The sequence below is a fragment of the Protomyctophum parallelum genome (assembly GCF_964188405.1).
Source record: "Protomyctophum parallelum genome assembly, chromosome: 17".
In the NCBI taxonomy this organism is placed as follows: Eukaryota; Metazoa; Chordata; class Actinopteri; order Myctophiformes; family Myctophidae; genus Protomyctophum; species Protomyctophum parallelum.
In genome coordinates this window covers 18,986,545-19,009,349 of record NC_139719.1, presented here as the reverse complement: position 1 = coordinate 19,009,349, position 22,805 = coordinate 18,986,545, and the positions used below count along the sequence as shown (strand labels likewise).

Below are 22,805 nucleotides of genomic sequence, written 5' to 3'. Positions count from 1 at the left end.
GTCAAAGAAACCTTGTACGAGGGCTCCTGTTAAGGTCTTCAAGGTGTTTTTGTTGACCAGTGAGGAGATCCTGTAAAGGAATCTTGTTCTTTGATTGACTTTTTTGATTACGTTGGTTCAATTAAAAAGTTAAAAAGTTACATATAGTGCCACTTTAGTTTAATGCAACAGAGGTGAAGCAGCAAATCAATTTGAACGTGTCCATGAGCTCCTTTAGCTTGTTGTCTGTTTTAGTTTAGTATAGGAACGACAACGTGAGACCACATTTCAGCTCTGTACACTTTGTGAGTATTAGGCCATGCTGGCCCGAACTCACAGGGACCACAGGATAAATAATTCAAATGAAGCTGTGCGTAATGTCATACAGCAATGCAAATATTTAATTATAATAGGTCTATAACCTACAACAAACTTGGTAGACAATGGTTCATGTCCCTGTCAACTGTTGTCCCAGTTTGCCAACTTTATGTTAAGCAATAGGATTGACAATGCAAATGATGCTTCATCCTGGGAAATGGGTTAACATCTGGCTGTCAGCTGTCAAGCCCACACTATATCTCTCTCTCTGTTTCTGGCACAACAGCGCCACATTTTCCCCTACTGGTACTCATAGTCACATAGGTTAACACGGACATTGCTGTTCAATAATGTCTCACCAAAACCTGGCCCTTGTGCACCCTCTAGTGGACATACTAGGGTTATCCCCCACATATGAACGTGAAGTGAATGATACCAATACATGCCGGGCTTGCCTCAAAAGACTCCACTGACCTGACCAGTAATGTAAACCAACCAGAATCAACTTAGAATACAGGTTCTGTTTCAAGCTCCGTCTATAAAGACTCAAGACACTAAAGACACAATTTGGCCATGCAGTTCAAACCTGTCACCCTGCACTGAGCCACTGTATGTAGCCCTCATAGACAGCAGCTACAGAACAACAGGAAAGCCCTTGATGCCCTTTTAGTGACCAGAATCAGATCCAAACTGATGTCTCACATTTTGTTTTAAATGCAAATTTTGGTCATGGGTGGTATGGCCGACTTGGTACCATAGCCTATGGATTATTTCTCATGTTATTTTAACAGACATAATAATAACACATCTTGCAGAAAAGAGGCAAGAGAGCCAACTATTAGGGAATTTAGGGGACTAACTATTAAGGCGTTTCAGAATCAGCAGTGAGGCCTGCCTGTCACAATGTGGAACATGGTCTCAGTTTGTGGGACGCCTGAAAAGTCCTGGCTGAGGGACTGCCCCACGCAAAGGGGGACATCTGGTCACCCTAGTGTGTATGCAGACCTTAGACTAGAATTTATAGGCTCTAAGATGCAGACCGACAGTAGGCGGGTTCTAGACAGGATCAGAATCAGGTACTAGTGCAAACACGTCCTGGTGCGGTGACGCGAGGTTACTATACCTGCAGGCAGAGGAGACGGTTTGACACACATGACATGAGTCATGAGTCTCATGACTCACTCATGTAACAAGTTACCGACTGAACAAGAACACACCTACTACCAGTCTCTCTCCAGGCTAATCTGACTGAAGGAAAGGAAGGATGAGTAAAACGGGGACACGTCAATGGATCATCTGATCAACTGCACATTTCAGAAGGATTATGAATATATCTCCCACAGTAAATCATCAGATTTGGTGTGTTCTCTGCTGTCCGCGTGTCTTCTTGACTTGTGTGTTCACGTCAGCAGCAGCAGCAGCAGACAAGAGACATGGGGCTGGCGTATTCAGAGGTACGATCAGATGTCGATGATTGAATGATTGTGATCCACTTCTAAGTGACAAAAGAAACTAGAGTCGTGACTCGTGCCGCGTGTGTTTGTGTCGCGCGCAGCGAGAGAGAGAGGCTACTGTGTGTAGTGTGTGTGTGTCGGTCTGTCTACACTTTAGAACTGTTTGTGTGTGTATACGTCAAATACGTGCGCATGCAAATGTATCTTTTTTTGTGACGTGTTGTTGGGCAACAATCTGCTATAGAAATGTAGCTACTATATATCAGAGCTATACTCTTCATTTACGTTTTTACTATAGTAAACACTAGCCTACAATTAAGCTATATGAGAATTGTTGGTACAGTGCCTATATGTCCTAATCTGGTTGGTAAAGTAGGCTAAATGAGAATGTGTTTGAGTTTGACGACATTGAGTGGCTGAATCAAACAGTATAGCAAATGTATAATAGCCTACAACTGTGAAAAAGCTACACATGGGTCATGGGTGGATAATCCAGTATTTGGTGTGATGTACAAATTGCACTCAAAACCCATCTGTTTTGCTGTTTTATGTTGATGTGACACAAAATATCTAGTAGGCCTATAGGCTAGCTTTGCCCAAAGCTATAGGCCTACTAGATATTTTGTGTTCAGCTATAATGGTGAACACAGCTGAACTAAATGGAACATACACCTTTAGTGAAGCTAATGTGAATCAAATCAGTTCACTGCTTATGTAAGTTTACAGAATTGAGACTAGTCTAGGCTGGGTGGAATATATATGGTACTATGTTCTTTACTTGGAGGAAAAATCATTCAAATGTGTTATTGTTCATTTTTGTTTTAAGAATTAAATGGCAGTTTCTGTGTCCCTCTAAAGTCAGTGTTTTGTTTTTATAGAAGTGGTTCACTAGACTAGTCATGTGAATGATATTCACATGACCAGTCTTGTCTAGTAGTGAATAAGCGAAGGACCGTTGAATATTGACGGTTAACAATTGTTGTCATTAATGACAACTCATTTTGACCTAAAACCAACCCAACAGTAATTTACATATCTGAGACATGTCTCAGTATAGTCTTGTTCTCTCTTCCCTCCAAAAGTACTGTTGTCATTTGTCACACGAGTTGTCATTATATAGTGTAGTTAGTACAATGTTTCAGTTAATCACTCAGGTGATTTCTTCAGGTTGGTATTTTGGCAGCAGACTATAGACATTTATTTGAAGTCAGTTCATACCAGCTTGGACTGGAATGTGGCTGAGTAAGAACATCTGCTCCTTGCCCCGAATTACATTTTCACTTTTCAGCTGAAAATATGAAATATTTATCAGGTGAAATATAGCCTGAACTGTACATTATGTGAGACTGAGCAGTGATTGCCGTATGTAATGTGAGGTTTGCTAATATGTTTGTCATGACACCTCCATTAAAACCACAATATTATTGCAGGGCTATGCAAGGTTTGCACAGCTTATTGTGTGTGTGTGTGTGTGTGTGTGTGTGTGTGTGTGTGTGTGTGTGTGTGTGTGAAAGCGTGTGCGCTGTAAGGTGCGGCTGGCAGAACCTGTTCTTTATCATACAGTCAAAGTATACAACAATGGATACTAAAATGGTAAATATTTGTTTTGGATACCTAGCTATTTCGCCCCGCGGGGGGGGGGAATTCTGTTTCTGTGCTGCCTGCAGAGGAGCGTGGAGGGGGGGAGCAGTTAGCAGTTAAGTGTCTTGCTCAGGGACACTTTGACACATTGCTGAGAGCTGGAATCGTACCTGAGACCTCTGGACTCCCAGGATGGTGCATTTATATAGCACCTTCATCCATTATGGAACCGGAGGAACCGGCCCCTGCAGGAAGTAAAATTATAATCTCCTCTCCTCTCCTCTCCTGTAGCCTGCCTGTCTCTCAGCCTATGAAGGAGACCTGCGTCGTCTCCACCAGCTGTTGAAGAACGACCCTAAAAGCATCAACGTTCAAGAGGCACGTGGTGGAGACACGCCCCTAATCGTAGCCTATCGCCGTGGTAACGTGAGGCTGGTGCAGTACCTGCTGGACAACAACGCCGATGTCTCTATAAGGAACAAGGTACGGCTGTGTCTAATGTACAATTAATGATCTCTGACTGACAGACAGACGGGCCTGTGTGTGTGTGACCCACTGTTACATGAAAAAAATGTTCGTCAACTACCTTTTTTTTCTTGGACAAAAACTAAATAAATTCTGGCTAAAACTATGACTAAATATACTGCCAATTATGTCTACGCAGTACACACACACACACACACACACGTGTGTACCACATTCCGAAATAGCCGATCTACAAGCTCACAACGCTATATATATTTTTTTTTAGAGAGTGGCGGTAGTGGCTCAGGGGTAGAGTGGCCGGATGGTAACCTGCACAAGGTCGCCAGCTCAAACCCGGGCTCCCCCTGAGTTAGTGTCGAAGTGTCCTTGAGCAAGACTCTGAACCCCTATTTGCTCCTGATGGATGGAGCTGGTTGGTGCCTTGCATGGTTTCCGCCGCCATCAGTGTATGAATGTGTGGGTGAATGTAATGCACAATCTCTGTAAAGTGCCTTGGATAAAGGCGCTATATATATAAATATTATATTACATTACGACACACTTTGTCAAATCAACTGTAGATTTAGTTCACTAAAATCATTATTATTTAGTCTAAAATGTGATGAAAATTAAATCGAATTTTATTCAACAGACTGAATGACTAAAACGATATCAAAATCTTCTGACTGACTCTCTCTCTCTCTCTCTCTCTCTCTCAGAAACGGAGGACAGTTCTTCACTATGCTGCTAAGAGAACCTTCACCTTCCTGGACTATCTGATGATCATCATTCTGATGCCAATCCTCCTGATAGGCTTCTTCATCATGGTACTGTACTGTCTACTGTACTGTCTGGAACACAGTGGTACTGTACTACTGTACTGTCTGTCTGGAACACAGTGGAACAGTCATCATGTTACTGTACTACTGTACGGTCTGGAACACAGTGGACCAGTCATCATGTTACTGTACTGCTGTACTGTCTGTCTGGAACACAGTGGACCAGTCATCATGTTACTGTACTGCTGCACGGTCTGGAACACAGTGGACCAGTCATCATGTTACTGTACTGCTGTACTGTCTGTCTGGAACACAGTGGAACAGTCATCATGTTACTGTACTACTGTACGGTCTGGAACACAGTGGAACAGAACAGGATATTATAGGAACAGGACAGGGGTGGGAAACTTTGATGATGGCAAGGCCCACTATAGTTCCACACTCACTCCAGAGGGCCACAGTGCATATTACTGTCGTATTAAAAATAGCCGATCTACAAGATCAAAACGCGCCGCAGTGCGACGCGTTTTGCTATTTTTGAATTGGAATCCTGAAAAGTAACCTTGAATTTCAAATGCATTTAGTTATAGTTATGTTAACTTTATGAACTGTTAAAATAACTACATTGGACACAAAAAAGACTAACATTTTAATACTAGTCATTAAGTAGGCTACTAGTCATTTAATAGTAGTCATGAAGTAATTAAAGCGGGTTTGGAATTGTAACAGCTGAAATCAATACAATATCTGTATTCTGATATTAACATGCAGGCCGCATTAAGTGAAGGTGGGCCACACCTGGGATAGAAGAACAGAGGATAAAAATCACACTTGTGTGAAGTGAGGGGCCCACTGTATTTATATCGGCCACATGACGTCTTACGTCGTCATTTAGTACCCTAAACAAACATTAAAGTCTTGCTGGCTCTAAAGGACTCTGTAAAGTGCTCTAAACAAACATTGTAATGTTATCCTCAAAGTCCATAGACTGGGTTGGCAAACGATTTATGTCATAAGTGCTCTGAACAAACATAAAAAATTGGCTGCCATAATATCTTCAAAAGCCATGCATTGGAGGGGCCCTCAAAAACACAACACAATAGAATAGAAGACAATATATAAAAAAGAGCACATTATAATGAGATTATAACAAAACAGATTATAATAAGTAACAGATTATAATGCGTGTGTGTGTGTGTGCATTTGTGTGTAGGAGGAGAAGCAGAGGAAGAACGTGAAGCTTCTGAAGCTGGTGTTGAGTTCTGAGGTGGACATCAATGCTGTCGACTACGTAAGACTACCAGAACATTCCACATTATATCGATATACCGATATAAGCCGCAGCTTTTTACCCATGATTTGAACCCTGCGGTTTATACAACGGTGCGGCTAATCTATGGATTTTTACAGCTAACGCAGAGCCATCTCAGGCTCTGAGCTAACGTAGCTGCGGCTTATAGTCCGGTGCGGCTTGTATATGGGATTTTCCCTAAATTTGGCTGGTGCGGCTTATATTCAGGTGCGGCTTATAGTCCGGAAATTACGGTATTTATCACTCGATCCACTATTCTGAACATTCTACTACAGTAACTATACAGTGGTTCTCAAACCTTTTCAAGTCAAGGACCCCCAAATCGATACGTATTTGGTTGGATCCCACTTTGAGAACCACTGATATTCAGTACAATATGTATGAATGTATAAATGCTGTGTGTTTATTGTTGCAGAAAGGTAACACAGCACTCCACTATGTGTGTCAGAGGAAGAGTGAACGACTGCTTCCTCTGCTGCTGGACAAGAACCCTGATATGGAAATCCAAAACAATGTACGTACGTTACACACGCCATTCAACAGTACACCAATAACTGGATACAGGTAGCTCTGGTCCATAGCTCTAATGCGTTGCATTTAAAGCTATGTTACTCTCAACTCCTGCCGCTCGCAAAACCTACTTTCCTTAGTGGAAACACTCTGAGCCCCCCACCACACGTATAAAGGGTACTTTTTGGCCAGAAAGCGATCAATGCAACGCATTAGAGCTATGTAGTATGGACCAGAGCTAGGATACAGGATAGGTGGTAGTATTTAGAGGGTATGCACAATGCACATGCATGAAGTGAATGGCAAATCGAGTGGCAAAATTAGTGACAAAGTGAGTTTAATGTCACTTATCGTCGTTTGATGCAATAAAATACAACTTTTCTGTACGGATGTATGGGCTGTCAAGGCCAGAAAGTCGTTTTTTGGATAATGATGATGATGTCACTCTCTATTGGGATATATAGTAGTATATCTAGGAACATCTGGGCACCTCAAAGAAAAATTGGCTATTTTGTCAATGTAAAAAAAATAAAGTCAAATACATAAAGTATACATGATGTGAATATGCCACGGTACATTAAGATCAGACTCAATTTTATCCTTCAACGGCTTGTGTATGCCCCAAAATGAGTTTGTAGCAATTGTTGACAATGTAGGCCTTAATTGTCGAACGTTTAAGCATGTTCTGATCATGTATTCTTCACTTTTACGTAAACATTTTCCAAATAATATATATTTAACACAGAGGTGCCCGCTCTTCCTTGGTGCCCCCACCTATCCTGTTACCATCTAGAATAGAGGGTATGGGAGTGACATCATCATCATACCCAGAAGTTATGTGGGAAGTTTGGGGACGCCTACGGAGTGGCAAAAATCTGATTGCATTAAACAACGCGGTTAAACAACATTAAACTCACTTTGCCACTCGATTTCCCATTCACTGCATGCGCATACCCTCTATAGGCTACTGTAAGAACAGAAGTAACGGTATATTATATTATAGTCCCCTACTCACCAGCGTACTTGTCGCTGTTCAGAGTAGCATCATGTCCAGTCATGTTCATGTGTTTTCATAGTATCGTGAATTAAATTGAAGTACCGTGTAAAATAACCTTGGTTTGAGTGAGGTGCTTGCTTCTTGAGTTGTTCTGGAGGGCCTCTGTGTCACCTTTGAACAAACCCTAACATGAATTGCATTTGAAGTGCCTTTCAAGAGACCCTGCAACTACTCTTCAGGATGATCAAGTTTAAAACTATAACCCTATTAATAGCTAAATAGTGCCACCCTGTGGTCAACTGCCACGATTTTTAAAAGGACATTACATTATCATTCTTGGCACGGTGGACTGTCCTTTGAAGTGTATTCCTTGAACAAATAACATGGCTGGTTTGGAATGATCTGTTGGTTTGGGAAAGACTGTGTTTAGAACTGTTCTTATGCAAACATGACACATCTCTCCTGTCTCTGTCTCTACCTCTAGTGTGGGGAGACGGCACTGGATGTCGCCACCAGGCTGAAGTTTCACAAGATCGTCTACATGCTGAGAAAGACACACTGACACACAGACACACAGACAGACAGACAGACAGATGTTGAGATGCAATAACTTTATAGCAAAAAAGCTGATGCATTGCACACGTCAAAACTGGCTGGTGTGACAGGTGCAGGGCAATAGAGCACATAATGAAAAGGGTATCTTTGAAAGACATCAGGACAGACACTTTTCTTTTTTTGGCAAGTGTCTGACAGTGTGTGGGACCTCTTCTTTGTCTTCCAAAGATACCCTTTTCATTAGATGCAATAACTGACAGGCAGACAGATATAAACAGACAGACAGGTCTGTAATATCTATATAAAGACCGATAGAAATAAATGAGAACAGGACAGTTAATTCCAACACTAGTAACGTTTCCGGCCATCTTAAACAATACACTTTAAAGTGTATATATTTATACATTTATTTTCGATGTTTCCTTTGATGTTAGTGTGTGTTGTACATGCTTTGTACATATTTGTTTTGATTGTTTTGAAGGTTATTCTATAGAAGGATATGCTTCTTTGTATGCTTTGATTGAATGAGGGGGGGGGGGGGCATATTACATATAATTTGTGGGGTCCTTGACATTAAATATTGAGAACCACTGATATAGAAACATGAGGTTTTTCAGCAAAAATACATTTTAAAAATACATTTTTCATGCCTAGTAAATGGGTTAAATACTAAAGTTAAATGTATTAGTTACAAAGCAGTACAAACAGTAGAAAACTATTTTAGCCGATCATCCTAAATGGTTGCATCACATCTTTCTTTTCCTATTTCTAAAGATAAACAGTACATGGAAGACAAACTGAAGTTGTTTTTCAGTGATACAGATGTTAAGCACTTTTCAGAAATAAGAATATGAAAGGGGAGGACAGTAGTGTTTAAGCACTTTTCAGAAATAAGAATATGAAAGGGGAGGACAGTAGTGTTTAAGCACTTTTCAGAAATAAGAATATGAAAGGGGAGGACAGTAGTGTTTAAGCACTTTTCAGAAATAAGAATATGAAAGGGGAGGACAGTAGTGTTTAAGCACTTTTCAGAAATAAGAATATGAAAGGGGAGGACAGTAGTGTTTAAGCACTTTTCAGAAATAAGAATATGAAAGGGGAGGACAGTAGTGTTTAAGCACTTTTCAGAAATAAGAATATGAAAGGGGAGGACAGTAGTGTCTATCTAACATTGCTGTCGGGCAGAAACCTTTTAGCCTGGCTAATAAGCCAGACTCAAATCACACCACCGGCAGGCAACTTTTTTTTGCCAACGGCTGATTCGGTCTGGCTTATTAGCCAGGCTAGAAACCTTTAGCTCCATCTTTTTTTCTCTTTTCTTTTGGTTTTGAAATTGACGCCCTATATGGCAGTGTCATGCAAAAGTAACAAATTGTCGCACACATTCATTATATTGATGATTGATTGAAGATAATATTATCGCCATGTTTTTGACATGTTCTTAAATGATTTAGGCCTGGTTGAAGGTGGTTAATAAGAACACAGGTTATTTTTCTTCCATTTCCTGAAAGGTAGCGGCTTTAGACGTCCAAGGTTTCTACCAGACAGCATCATGTACAGAACCAGATCATAATCCTTAACTTTGCTCCCTGCACAACAACATCAATGTCTTCTCCTGCTGCTTCCTCCCAGACCACCCTGTTTGTATGGAAACCCCACAGGGACAAACGGCACAGCGACAGTCCCACACCTCAGTTTACACAGTGCTGATCAACAACGCATACATGAATAGAATTAATAACCTGGTATATCAAGTATAAACGTATTCAGATGAGATCACGTAAAACGAAACGCGATCAAATGTTCTGTGACTTTTAAAAGGCACAGCCATGCAAAAGATGAGACCTGTCAAATCTGTGGAATTATTGTGTAGAATAAAAAAAACATTCAGTTTAAGGAAATAAAACAATTTGTGATATAGAACATCTCAGCAATATAAGAGTGAACACTCAGCAAACACTCAGGAGTGTAATGTTTCCAGAGTTACAGGAAGTAAATGGTCTGAAGTCATTCAGTTAAATCTCTTTTGAAACACAGAAGTTGAACAGGATTTAGTTACATTTCCACAGCACACAGTATGGTTAGGTTATGTGCACTGGTGAGTCTCAAAACACTTTAATGAGGTATTGGTCAACTAGTTGGTTATTGAAAAATGTCCACTGGAAGCTTGTTGTAGCAATGATAATGGAAAGTAACGGTATCAGTAAGTCCAGAGGTTCCCAACCTATTGATTTTATCTATTATTTTCCCCTTGAAAATCAAATTTGTGGGTGTGTATTATTACCACATGACAGCGAGTCCCGGGTTCGATTACCCTTTGCTGCTGTCACTCCCCGACGCTCTCTATTCTCCATTCCAGTCTCCATTCACTGTGTGCTATTGATAAAGGCAGAAAAAGTCTGGATCTCCACAGTTCACTCGTCTGACTTAGCTTGAGTTATGTGGAATTCTATTCTTATAACATAAACCAAATAAAACACCTCTGAAACAACTTCCCATATGCTACTACTGATAATGGGCTGTATTTTGCGTGTCTTAAGTACCAGGTCTTATTACTTAACTTAAGACCTGGAGGCGTGATCAATGCCATTTGGCTATTCTGAGTGGCCAAAGAGCATTGACCAGGTCTTAAGTTAAGTAATAAGACCTGGCACTTAAGACACGCTAAATACAGCCCTAAATGTTTATAGACTTGAGTTTGCTTTGAGTGGAGTGACTCATGCATGGATGGGACGGAGTGTTTCTGTCACTCATGGTGGATGCACTGTTATAATATGCGCTTTGGGGAATGTACACACACACACTCCTCGCGTCCCTTTGTGACGCAACACCAATACAGATCACATTCTGTGATCAGAGATCACGATTTATTTTCACTTTAGTGTCCCCCGCCAACCCAGCAGTGAGGCTCAGGAGAATGCGTACAGTTCAAAAGAAAGTACAGGTCAATACAAAAGCTTCTACGAGGATAAAACCAGAAAAAGCACTAAAGGTCCCGGCACACTGCTGCTTCTTTCGGATTTTTAGCTGCGTTCTTCGTCTGTTTCCCCCTAAAAACGTGTCCAGTGTGCAACATCCTTAAGTTCTCCATTTTCAATTCATCAGAACATTTAAAGTACAAATACACTTCTATGAAAAAAAAAGGAAATCATATCATATATATACGGTGGGCTCTGCTTGAGACGCATGACAACATATTAAATCATTTGGCTATGCATTCTAGAAACACATTCCTAACTCACACAAACCAAGTTGAAATCCTACACAGCGGTGGTAGGTAACCGCTAGATGACCTTTGACCAAGAATGGAGCAGTGACAATTTTAATGTAGTTTGCAGAGTTAACTTTTGGTACCTTGAATTTGGGGAAATTACTTGACCGGGTGTGGTAGGGTTCAGGATCCCATTTCAGAAAAGTTGAGATGTATTTATGACAATCTCCAAGTATACAGGATTGACTGGTTGAGTCATCATTATTAGGAAATGTGCCCATATAACCAATGTGCCCCTGCGCCACGCTCATACCCCATACCCCCACCCAATACAACACAACAGTGGTCCCCATGGTTGATTCTCAGTTAGGGTGGTGGTCCCCGCCGCTTCATAATCAGTTGAAAACCCCTGTTCTACGTCACCGGTTCTCAAACCAGCAGTGCGGGGATCACCAGTGCATGCCATGGTCCTTGAGGGAGTTCCAGCCAGGTGGTCCCCAGCTAAAGAGAGTTGGTAACCAAATGGATAGATCTTTAACTCTGCAAAAATATAACTATAATAAAATCACACAACCAGACGGACGGAAGCACACACAAACACACAGTGTTCGAAAATATGTGATAGCATTGTGATTACTATGCATAGTAGGTAGCCTTGCCGAGCCATGAGGCCCATAGGGCAGGAGCCTATCTCCTGTTTCTGTAGCGTGAGGCAGCTTGATGTACAAGTACACCCCCTGGACATGACGCTAGTATGTCGCAGGGACTTACCCCCAATACAACCCTTGATGCTGAGTGTCAAGCAGGGAGGCATTGGGTCCCATTTTTAGAGTCTTTGGTATCACCCGGCCAGGGATTGAACCCCAACCTCCCAGTCTCAGGGCGGACACTATAACCACAAGGCCACTGAGCTGGTGATTACTATGCATGCTGTCATGTATTAATTCAATTGGCTTTGTTGGCATGAGAAAATAAACGTTGACATTGCCAAAGCAAAAGTGGAACAACAAAATAATACATGTATATGCTTGTACAGCTGCCCACCGCGTTTCAAAAAGAGGGTCAAGAGAGAATCATCAGTTTTGAAGTAGACGGATTCGGTTCCATGAACATGTGAGCACCTATAAGGCTGGTAATCAAGGCTGCTTGACAGCGTGTCGCGGGTTCGAGTCCCGATCCAGACGACCTTTGCTCTGTGTCTTCCCCCCCACCTCTCTCCCCATATCCTGTCAAACTACTGTTAATCTATCTAACAAAGGCAAAAAGCCCCCAAAATTTTTTAACTTTATGATTGTTTTATTTATAACTAAAGGCAGAACAATGACAAAGACTTCACTGCAAGGAGGTCATGTTAGAAGATGTTTTTTTTTTTTTTTTTTATGTTTATTTAGCCATTAACACTATTTTAAAAGAGACTTTATAACAAAATGTCAATATCAAAGGGATTAAAAACTAGATAAAGTCCCCCGAGGGGCACAGGTGGCGCTATAATAGGCCAAGGTGAAAAGGGTGCCATTTCTTCTTACGCCTTGGATGGCAATTGGATGATTTGAGGTATTTTGTTCCAAAAATGTGTTTTGCAAAAATCCACCTATGCTACGCGCTATAACAGGCTAATGTGAAAAGGGTGGGATATATTCCTCAGCCTAGTAGGAAAGTGCGTGAAAGATTTCACGTAAATTGCACGCTGCTTTGATGATTTGAGGCTTTGAGAGTGTAACGATTTGCGGGGATTTTCGGACAGAATCCAAAGCCTTAGGCCTTTGGCTTTATCCTCGTAGCAGTTTTTGTATTGACCTATTTATTTACAAATGTCAATCAAGCTTGTTTGTTAAATGTAGGCTATATAATTGTACATATGTGGTAGACTAATGTCTGTAGTTATTAATGCATGTGTACAATACATTAGCCTCGCGTTGCGATACTAATATACAACTGCGCTGGGCTACGTCGGGGCATATGCATAATGCAATAGGGGCGGGTGAAGTGTGGCTGCGCCAGGCTAACAATACATAGCCTACTTTATCCGTGGGATTCAGCGTTTTAGCCAAAGCTATGATTTAAGCATAATAACGATATAATTTGAAAATGTATAGATGTCTCTTCAACAAATGCATGGGAAGCAAAGCGTAGGCTTTTTCCAATTGCGGTCGATCCTTATATAATTCAGTGTTTTAGGCAGAGATGCATGCCTAATTATTATATTATGTTCATTCCATACCAAAAACTCTATCGTGTGTGTGTACACGCATGCGCATTCACTCTAACTAAAGTGGTTGTTCCCCTGTATGTGTCCTTGTGTGTCATTTTCAAACAAATAAATACTAGAACAAACATCAAAGAGAGGTGCATATCGGTCAGAGGGGTCAAGCTGTGGAATGGATTGGATGACGAACAAAAAAACTGTAGTACAATAAATACATTAAAAAAAATGTATAGATCAAAAATAGTAGAAACATATAGAACATTGATATGATGTTTTGTTTTGTTGTTTTTGTTCTTTTTTGTCTTGTTCCTGTTAACTGTATTGTCCTGTCTGTCTTTGTTTTATGTTATGTTTGTTTGTGTTTTGTTTTTTCTCCCTTCTGTTTGCTTTGTTGTATTATTTTACCTATGAAAGCCATTCATTTTTTAGAAGGGTAGGCACTATAAGCTTAAGCCTACACCTTTTTGGTCGGTTTCTTTTGCAAAAAAAAAGACTGTGTATTGATTTGTTATAATGACCAAATAAACTCTCTCTCTCATAAGTGTGTGTAGTGGGTAAGAGTACCGGCCAGGACAGCAAAGCTTTTGTTACAAACGTTACAAGTCAATGGCTTTGCGCCAGTTTACGCAAAGGGATAAAGATCCAAAGAAGCCACAGACACGAGAGGTAAATGGTAATGCAAACATTTACTGGGAATCAACAGAAAGATCCGGTCACATGGAGCTCAGGTGCCTGTATGCATACAATGACATTGCCATGACAACACCCAATCATTCCTGGCACCACCCCTTCTCCTTTTTTTTCTCTTTTTAAACGCACACATTGTGCATCCCATACCACCAAAACCCCAAACACTTCTGAACATAGTCCAATTCCTTCACATGCTAGTTAGTTCACATTTCAGATAAAAAAAAAAAAAACAGCTGTAGCGTCTCTGGTGCCCGGCGCTCACGCCCCGACTGACGAGGCCCTGTAGCCGGGTCACAGGCCGGTCTGACTGCTTCCTCAGGCCTCACCCCGGGCGCCTCAGGAGGAGACACCGTCTCATCTGTCTGGTCCATGCCATCAGAATGCTCCGAAATGTCTGATGACATGTCATTATGAGGATACAGGGGTGACAAAGGAGGCTCCAATATCGCCTGTATGAGTCCTCATGTGGTAAGTTAGATGAATGATGCTTTTGAATAAAGCCTTTGCTACAAACTTTACAAGTAAATGGCTTTTCCCCTGTACGAGTCCTCATGTGTCTTTTAGATTACTTCCTTGAATAAAGCCTTTGCTGGCTTTTCCCCTGTATGACTCATGTGAACTTTTAGAGAAGATTTAGCACCAAAGCATTTGATACAAACTTTACAAGCAAAGGGCTTTTCCCCTGTATGACTCCTCATGTGAGCTTTTAGACTACCCATTTGAGACATGGCTTTCCCACAAACTTCACATGTAAATGGCTTTTACCCTGTATGAGTACTCATGTGGTAAGTTAGAGCAGGCTTTGAACCAAAGCCTTTGCGACAAACTATACATGTAAATGGCCTTTCCCCCGTATGAGTCGTCATGTGGCAAGTTAGAGCACCCTTATCACTAAGCCTTTGCTACAACCTTTACAAGTAACAGGCTTTTCCCGTGTGAGTCCACATGTGCTCTTAAAAATGACTTGTCATACCAAAGCCTTTGCTACAAACTTTGCAAGGAAAGGGCTTTCACTTGTATGACTCCTCATGTGAACTTTTAGACTAACCATTTGAGACATGGATTTCCCACAAACTTCACATGTAAAGGGCTTTTCCCCTGTATGACACCTCCTCATGTGAGCTTTTAATTTACTTTTTATACAAAAGCCTTTGCTACAAACTTTACAAGTAAAGGGCCTTTCCCCTGTAAGAGTCCTCATGTGGTAAGTTAGAGCATCCATTTTAATAAAGCCTTTGCTACAAACATTACAAGTAAAGGGCTTTTCCCCTATATGAGTCCTCATGTGGTAAGTTAGATTACCCTTCCCCTGTATGAGTCCTCATGTGGTAAGTTAGATTACCCTTTTGACTAAAGCCTTTGTTACAAACTTTACAAGTAAAGGGCTTTTCCCCTGTATGAGTCCTCATGTGGTAAGTTAGAGCACCCTTTGACCTAAAGCCTTTGCTACAAACTTTACAAGTAAAGGGCTTTTCCCCAGTATGAGTCCTCATGTGGTAAGTTAGAGGACGCTTTGAACTAAAGCCTTTGCTACAAACTTTACAAGTAAATGGCTTTTCCCCTGTATGAGTCCTCATGTGGTTAGTTAGAGTACTCTTTTGACTAAAGCCTTTGTTACAAACTTTACAAGTAAAGGGCTTTTCCCCTGTATGAGTCCTCATGTGGTAAGTTAGAGGACGCTTTGAACTAAAGCCTTTGCTACAAACTTTACAAGTAAATGGCTTTTCCCCTGTATGAGTCCTCATGTGGTTAGTTAGAGTACTCTTTTGACTAAAGCCTTTGTTACAAACTTTACAAGTAAAGGGCTTTTCCCCTGTATGAGTCCTCATGTGCTTCATTAGAATATATTTAATACGAAAGCCTTTGCTACAAACTTTACAAGTAAAGGGCTTTTCCCCTGTATGAGTCCTCGTGTGCTCCATTAGAATAGATTTAATTTGAAAGCCTTTGCTACAAACTTTACAAGTAAAGGGCTTTTCTCCTGTATGAGTCCTCATGTGGTAAGTTAGAGCACTCTTTTCCCTAAAGCCTCTTCCACAAACTTCACATGTAAGACTCTTTTCTAATGTATGAGTCTTCATGTGTGATTTTAGATTATATTCATGACAAAAGTCTTTGCTGCAAACATTACAAGTAAAGGGATTTTCTCCTGTATGAGTCCTCATGTGGTTAGTTAGACTACCCCTTTGACTAAAGGCTTTCCTACAAACTTTACAAGTAAAGGGCTTTTCCCCTGTATGAGTCCTCATGTGCTGGTTAAGATGTGACTTCTTATTACACATTTTGCCACACTCTGTACAACTAAACCTTTTCTTCCCTGTGTGACTCCACGTGGAATCAGTTTGTTTTGGTGTTTTCAGGTCCTGGGACAGCTTGTTGCTCAACGACCAGGCTTGACCTTTCACATTTTGTGTCTTGTGTGACATCAGCGTGTTTAATGGACCCTCCCTGGTCTCCTCAAACTCACTCTCTTCAGTGTCAGATTCATTGTGCGATTGAGAAGAGTGTAAAGTGAGGGGCTGGTTATCACTAGTTGGCTCCCACTCATCATCACTGTCACATGTATTGTCCGATTCAGAAGAGTGTAAAGAGAGGAGCTGGTTATCACTAGCTGGTTGTGATGTTCCACAGTCCACTACATCAGCTTGTGTATTCATGTGTTGAGTTGAAGTGCTGGCTAGAGGCTCTGTCTCTCTGCCTTCATCATCATCACTTTGTAATGTCAATGTTGACCCATCATCCTCCACTGGTCGTTGAAGTAGCTTCTGTTTAATCTGTAAATACTCTGGTTCCTCCTGGACCAGACTGGACCTCCTCTCCTGATGTTCAGGGGAAAGCTCTTCTTTAGGCAAAAGATAACATGAAAGAAATCCATTAAATGTTGAACGTAACATTTTCCATGCAGTGTTTCCTCTGTTGTACTACAAGGAAGTAAACACTTCAGACAATCATTTCCTCCAACTACCACAGGGTACAACAGTTGTAGATGTGGTGGCGGGAGAAACTTCCACTGTAAATTAAACCATCAGTCTACTGGAAAGTCCTCTAATAGTAACCTCTGTTCAATTGAAAATACAGGGAAATGTTAGCCATGGTGACGCTTGTTCTTAACGAGCATGATGACCTTCCCACTGTTTTGAGCGCCTTGCTAAATCTACAAAGCTAATGTCGTGTACATGAACATTAAGATTTCAAATCTAAAGTGCTCACCCCCGGGGCCACGGATGTTAGAATTTTGCATGGATGGGTATCAGCACCAATGTTCCCCCTAAGGTGCGCCCGCGCGCACACACACACATGGCCAAATGCTCTCGCGCACAACTGAAATCTGTCGCGCACAGACACAGACACTGGTGTAAAGAAAAAAAAGTTATTTAAAAAATAATTTCTGTCCCCCCCCCCCCCCACAAACTACAGTAATAATAGTCGACATTTGTCCACACTTTATTTATATTTACTTTACACTATTATTTAGATTACACAGGCGAGGCGACAGACAGGTCTCCTCCCCTCCTTTCATTACTCTATGGTCTCCTTTCCTCTCCTCCTGTGTGGGACTGCGCGGCGAGGTGGAGACGTAAGCCAGCAGCAGGAGCAGGCACCACACCAGTGCAGTCAGTGTTAATGAAACCCCAAGAAATCGCGTTGCTTGGACCCGTGCGTTGATGGGACATTTAGATTTAAAAGGCGAACGGATGGAAAACCTAACGCCAACCCTCTCCCGACCCCCAGCGCACCCGACCCCCTAGGCATACTATATGATCCGTCGGATCATAGTACGCCTCCCATGGAGTGTGGATAAAAGCACGGCTGTGCGCAACAACGCGAGGGGGCCTAACGTTAGCTGGTTAGCTAACGTGGTTATCACGACAGCACAACAAGCCTCCAGTCCGGTGTACTTGTGAATGAAACATGTGGAAGCTAACGTTCATCTCTAGCAGTCTAGCCCCATATGGAACCTCTCTCTGTAATTCTCCAATCTGTTAATACATACTTTCTTCAAAAGGGGCTGCTGACGATCGACAATCAGAGAAACTATGAGTTCAAAGACACGCCAACAAACTCGTCTTAGTGTGTGTGTGTGTGTGTGTGTGTGTGTGTGTGTGTGTGTGTGTGTGTGTGTCCCAATAAATTATTTCCGTTTTCTCATGCCCCCCTGTAAAGCAATATTGAGTATTCATATACCAGTCGTTCATGATTTTGGGGGTGGGGGAGGGGACCCCAGATGACAGTGAAGTGACAATTTAAGAACTTTTATAATACCTCAAAGGCTCTAAAAGAAAAAACACCATTACTGCATCAAAAGCAATCAGCAAACCATGCTATAAAAACTGGTCAAACATTAGCGAGATTATTAAATGATAAAGAAAGAGGCAACAATTGTGAAAATAGCCAAGTTCACAACGAGCTTGTAGATCGGCTATTTTCACAATATTTATCTGTGGAACTATTCTGTTGCTTGTCTGGGTGGGGGGTCCCCAGTTCAAATATGATTACTTTGGGGGGTCACAGCCTGAAAAGGTTGAGAACCACTAATATAGACTAACTGAATATTCCTAAAATTGCTAACCTACCACCTTGATATAAAATAAAAATGTTGTAACTTGCGTAACCTTATAACTATTCATTGATTCACTCGTATACCAAAATCCATTTGGAAAAAAGGAAAGAAATCACACCTGTGTGAAGTGAGGGGCTCACTTCGCATTATCTAACGTTTGGATAGTTGGTGTCAAGGTGACGTAATGTTTGCTCAGTAGTTGCTGATGTCTGCTCAGGAGGTTTGAGTGTTTGCTCAGACCTTTTTTTTTGAGGGAATATTGATTAGCATCCCGTATTCATTTTAATCCATTTTGGGGCGGGAACCCCTTTTGGTGTTAGCATTATGTTATGCTTTAGCTATTGAAAAATAGCAGGTCTGCTATTTTCGAAAAATCGAACGACTGACATAGAAACATAGCTTTTTCAGAAAACTGTCATTTTCAAACAGACATTTTTAGAATCTGATCTCAGTTCAGAATGGGTTAATCCGATCTGGTGTCATTTTCTCAAGTTATGTGCAATACACCTTCCAACCAATACGATGGTTTTATTGAAAGGCAATCAAAGGCTAGACCCTATGAAGTAAGTGTGCCGCAGTGTGGCTGCAGAGTTCGTGTTCAACATCTTGTAATTTAAAGTTATGTATACCATCTGTGTATCAAATATACATTTATTCCAAGGCAATGTCGCTCTTCCATGGGCAGAGCCAACATTGCACTGGGGATAATGGCTTGCGCAGTCTTCTCTTTTAAAATGGCAATGACATCTGGCACAGTGATTGGTTTTATTATTGTAGCGCCTAGCGCCGTGCGTACTGCAGGGTCCATTTGTTTACAGTGACTTCCTATATGTAGGCAAGAATGTTCAAAACTGCTTAATCATCGCCACCAGGGGGCGCAAAAAGTCTCAGTCCGCCATTATATATCTATTATTTTTTATGTATTTATTTATTGCCCATGTTAAAAAGGCGTTAAACACGTCGTTGGCAGTCCAGGAAAAATAAGTTAAACAAGTCCTTGACAGTCATTGAGTTTTAACAGACGTCTCCTCCACTGGGGAGGAAGGGAGAGTGAATCAGTCTGGCTAAAGCCAGGCTAGGTAAAATTATCGTCTAAATTACTTTACGCTGTTGAATGTGAACGCAATGTGCATGTTTTGCAGCCACTATCCAATCGATAAGGATTGGAAAATTGGAGCCAACTTACAAACTCACAAGGCATCGTGATCGGACACATCGTGACCTTGTAGATCGGCTCTTTTCGGTGCGGGACACAGCACCGAGAAGAACGTTTTAACTTTACATGATCAGATTGATATTTAAAAAGCAATAGAAGTAGAGAGGTCATCTTTGATTAGTTACAGACCCATAAGTTACAGACCCATAAGGGTCCATTTGGTTCCAAACTATCATTTAGCAGACAGCCTCAAGGACCCCTGGGGGTCCCCGGACCCCACTTTGGGAACACAGTCAACTCATTTAAAAGACCATCCCTGCATCCCGGGACTAATTACATTGAAAACTGCATCTGTCTAAATGCACCATCACAATAGTTATAAACCTTTGCTATAAACAATAATTGAAATAATTAGAATAAAACGTACTGGTTTCCAGGTGGTCGTCAGGCTCCTGTTCCGTGCAGGCTGGTTGCGGAGGACTCATGTTCACCTGCAGGCTGGACTCCACACACTGACCTGGAATGAATGAAGGAATTGAAGTGAATTGATAGCCTGGCTATAATTGTATAATAGTGTCATCTTGTGCTATATGGTGTGATAAGAATAGCTGCAGATAATAATTTATAATCATCAATAGCACCCTACATGCTGGCACCCACCTGAGCACGTGTATGTTCACGCATCACCATAGCGCAAACACTCAAAAAAGATCTACAAGCTCATAGCGCGCCACCGAGTGGCGCTACGAGCTGACATAGAAACAGCTTTTTCAGAAAACTGTCAGGATGTAGAAGACATTTTTAGAATCTGTCATCTGTCAGGATGTAGAAGACATTTATAGAATCTGATCTCAGGTCAAAATGGGTTAATTTGAGAAAAACGTTGGGGATCGGTCCCAAAAAAAAAAAAAACATTGTTTTGTTTCTGAACCCACGCGCATCGCCCATACATCTGACCTAGACGCATGTATGGGCTGCTATAGTATGACCTTTAGACTCAAATTAATTAGTGTGATGCTTATTTATATTTTGTTTTACCTTGGAGAGAGTGGCACCTTGTCTTCCCACGTAGTAATGTCAATGTTGACACTTCAGCCTCCTCTTCCATGTTCTCCTCTTTAATGTGTGGAGGTTGTGGTTCCTCCTGGACCAGACTGGAGCTCCTCTCCTCATGTTCAGGGGAACCCTCTATACAAATTACACAGAGAGAAGAGCTAGTTGGCATCAGCAAAACAACTAAAAGTGCTTTTGTAAATGTATGACATTTATTCTTTGATTGATTTGATTTAACAGATAATTGGAGAATTATAGTACATTTCAAGCACATCTCAATACAAAACTGTTAACTGTGGACGACACCATAAAGTATTACACTTGTTTACAATAGGGCCCACCATGTTCAATTCATCATAACAATTAGAGACGTACAAATAATACTCTATATAGCCAAACACAGGAAATCATCATCAGAGGTACAAAGAAAAAACATAGTGAGGGGAAAAAAGGGTAACCTCTGACGCTGCCAGATCCAAGAAGCTTGCTACACAAATTTGTTTCACAGCTTATTGGTTGTGTTGGTGAACATGGTTACCCAATAATTCTAACACCCGTGGCACGTGGCGAGTACTTTATATTTGGAATCTGAATGTTTATGTACACGTTTGCAATGTAAATGTAGCGATCGCGTAAAACAGGCTGCAGTTGCGCCATGACGACCATGGCTAATACAGATCCTGTGTATAGGATTCTTTGGTTTTTTTATTACGTTGGTGGCCATTTTATCACCGTAAAGATTTCCCTCCAGGATGGAACCTATAGGACATTTCATCTTTTCGTGTGGTAATATTGCCACCCACTCACATTTTATTCTCCTATATGTTGATCCGTCAGCTTAACAAACCTGGTCTGTATAATATGACTTGTGGCTGTAAAAGGACGCCCAGAAGTTTGTCTTGTCTCCCCAGCAGAGTTTCTAGTGTCTCCATCTCTCTCTGGAAGAGGCTGAACATGAATCCTGCAGCAGTGCTGAGGCGCTCCAACACAAACACTCTGACAAGCTTCAGCTGACCAACATCACTCTGCTGTTTTTCCAAAACACACAATATCTCCTCTCCCACCAACGTCAGGTGCTCATTTATCGACAGCCTCAGCCTTAGAGACTCCGTTTGACGCATTTTACCTCGTTTGTAAGACATTTTTCACCACGCTGATTTGTTCCTCGCCGCCATGAAAAACAACACGTATGCACGACAACGTGGTTCGTTCAAGCATGCGCAGCTTCTTCTTTTTGTTTTACGGCAGATGGCAACCATGGCAACCAGTTTTTGGTGCATTACCGCCACCTTGTGACCTACCCAAGTCTTGGATCAACCGAAAATCTATATATTTTATTATAATTCCCTCTTCCAACCAATACGCAGTTAATGGCACTGCTAAAAATTGATCATTCACACTGATCAACAAGAACGTTATCTAAACATGTCAAATTATTTTGATTGGCCGTCAGTGTTACTGTCGAATGTCGATTGAATCAAATCGCTCTGAAAGAGATCCCAAAGATATCTGTGGTTTTCCTTTAGTTTTGGTGTGGACTTTTTAAGAGTATAGTCAAATGTTTTTTACACCCTTTTTCCTCCACAGATTAGTTGTCATGATGCCACTTATTTCCTGAATTCCCACACATTTCTGTAGTCTGTATCATTGTATCTCTTCCCTGAATTACCGTAGCCTACATTGTTACAATAGCACCTTACATTTATGTCATATATTATGGTACGTAAATATGTAAATCTTTACCCTTGAATACAGTATGTCTGCTCAGTCCCACCCTCCTTTTGCCCAGTTTTGTTTTGTTTTTTCTGGTTTTGATTTCATACAATGCGTGATATATTTCTCTAATGCTCACAGCCTCACAGAAAAGACCCTCAGCTCTGAACTCGGTAGAATCTGCACCTGGCTCGCTGATAACAAACTATCCTACAACTGGGAAAAACTGAATCCATGTATTCTCTTCGGATCGAATAGTAATCTC

The 22,805-nt window shown here is 41.3% G+C and overlaps 2 protein-coding genes across 2 annotated transcripts; one reads left to right on the top strand and one right to left on the bottom strand.

Moving 5' to 3' along the window:
- The first annotated feature begins 1,473 nt into the window (after window positions 1-1,473).
- Window positions 1,474-8,589, top strand: ankrd22 (ankyrin repeat domain 22). Its single transcript, XM_083786826.1, has 6 exons — window positions 1,474-1,751; window positions 3,624-3,815; window positions 4,517-4,624; window positions 5,790-5,867; window positions 6,304-6,402; window positions 7,880-8,589. The coding sequence occupies exons 1-6, from the start codon at window positions 1,731-1,733 to the stop codon at window positions 7,955-7,957; spliced, it is 576 nt and encodes a 191-aa protein (XP_083642952.1). The 5' UTR covers window positions 1,474-1,730; the 3' UTR covers window positions 7,958-8,589.
- Window positions 8,590-14,091: 5,502 nt separating this feature from the next.
- LOC310874640 (uncharacterized protein) lies at window positions 14,092-22,003 on the bottom strand (the record flags this gene model as incomplete). The annotated part of the gene is made up of 6 exons (XM_083787501.1): window positions 21,675-22,003; window positions 20,813-20,962; window positions 20,202-20,291; window positions 16,771-16,899; window positions 14,320-14,451; window positions 14,092-14,099 (listed from the first exon to the last, which is right to left on the bottom strand). Exons 1-6 carry the CDS (start codon window positions 21,967-21,969, stop codon window positions 14,092-14,094), a joined length of 804 nt encoding a protein of 267 aa, XP_083643627.1. The 5' UTR covers window positions 21,970-22,003.
- Between the last annotated feature and the right edge of the window lie 802 nt (window positions 22,004-22,805).

Excerpts from the sequence above, each read along its gene's own strand:
- ankrd22 (XM_083786826.1), top strand. The coding sequence starts at position 1,731 with ATGGGGCTGGCGTATTCAGAG. Across the intron at positions 5,868-6,303 it reads ACATCAATGCTGTCGACTAC|AAAGGTAACACAGCACTCCA; the intron begins GTAAGACTACCA and ends TTATTGTTGCAG. Across the intron at positions 6,403-7,879 it reads ATATGGAAATCCAAAACAAT|TGTGGGGAGACGGCACTGGA; the intron begins GTACGTACGTTA and ends CTCTACCTCTAG.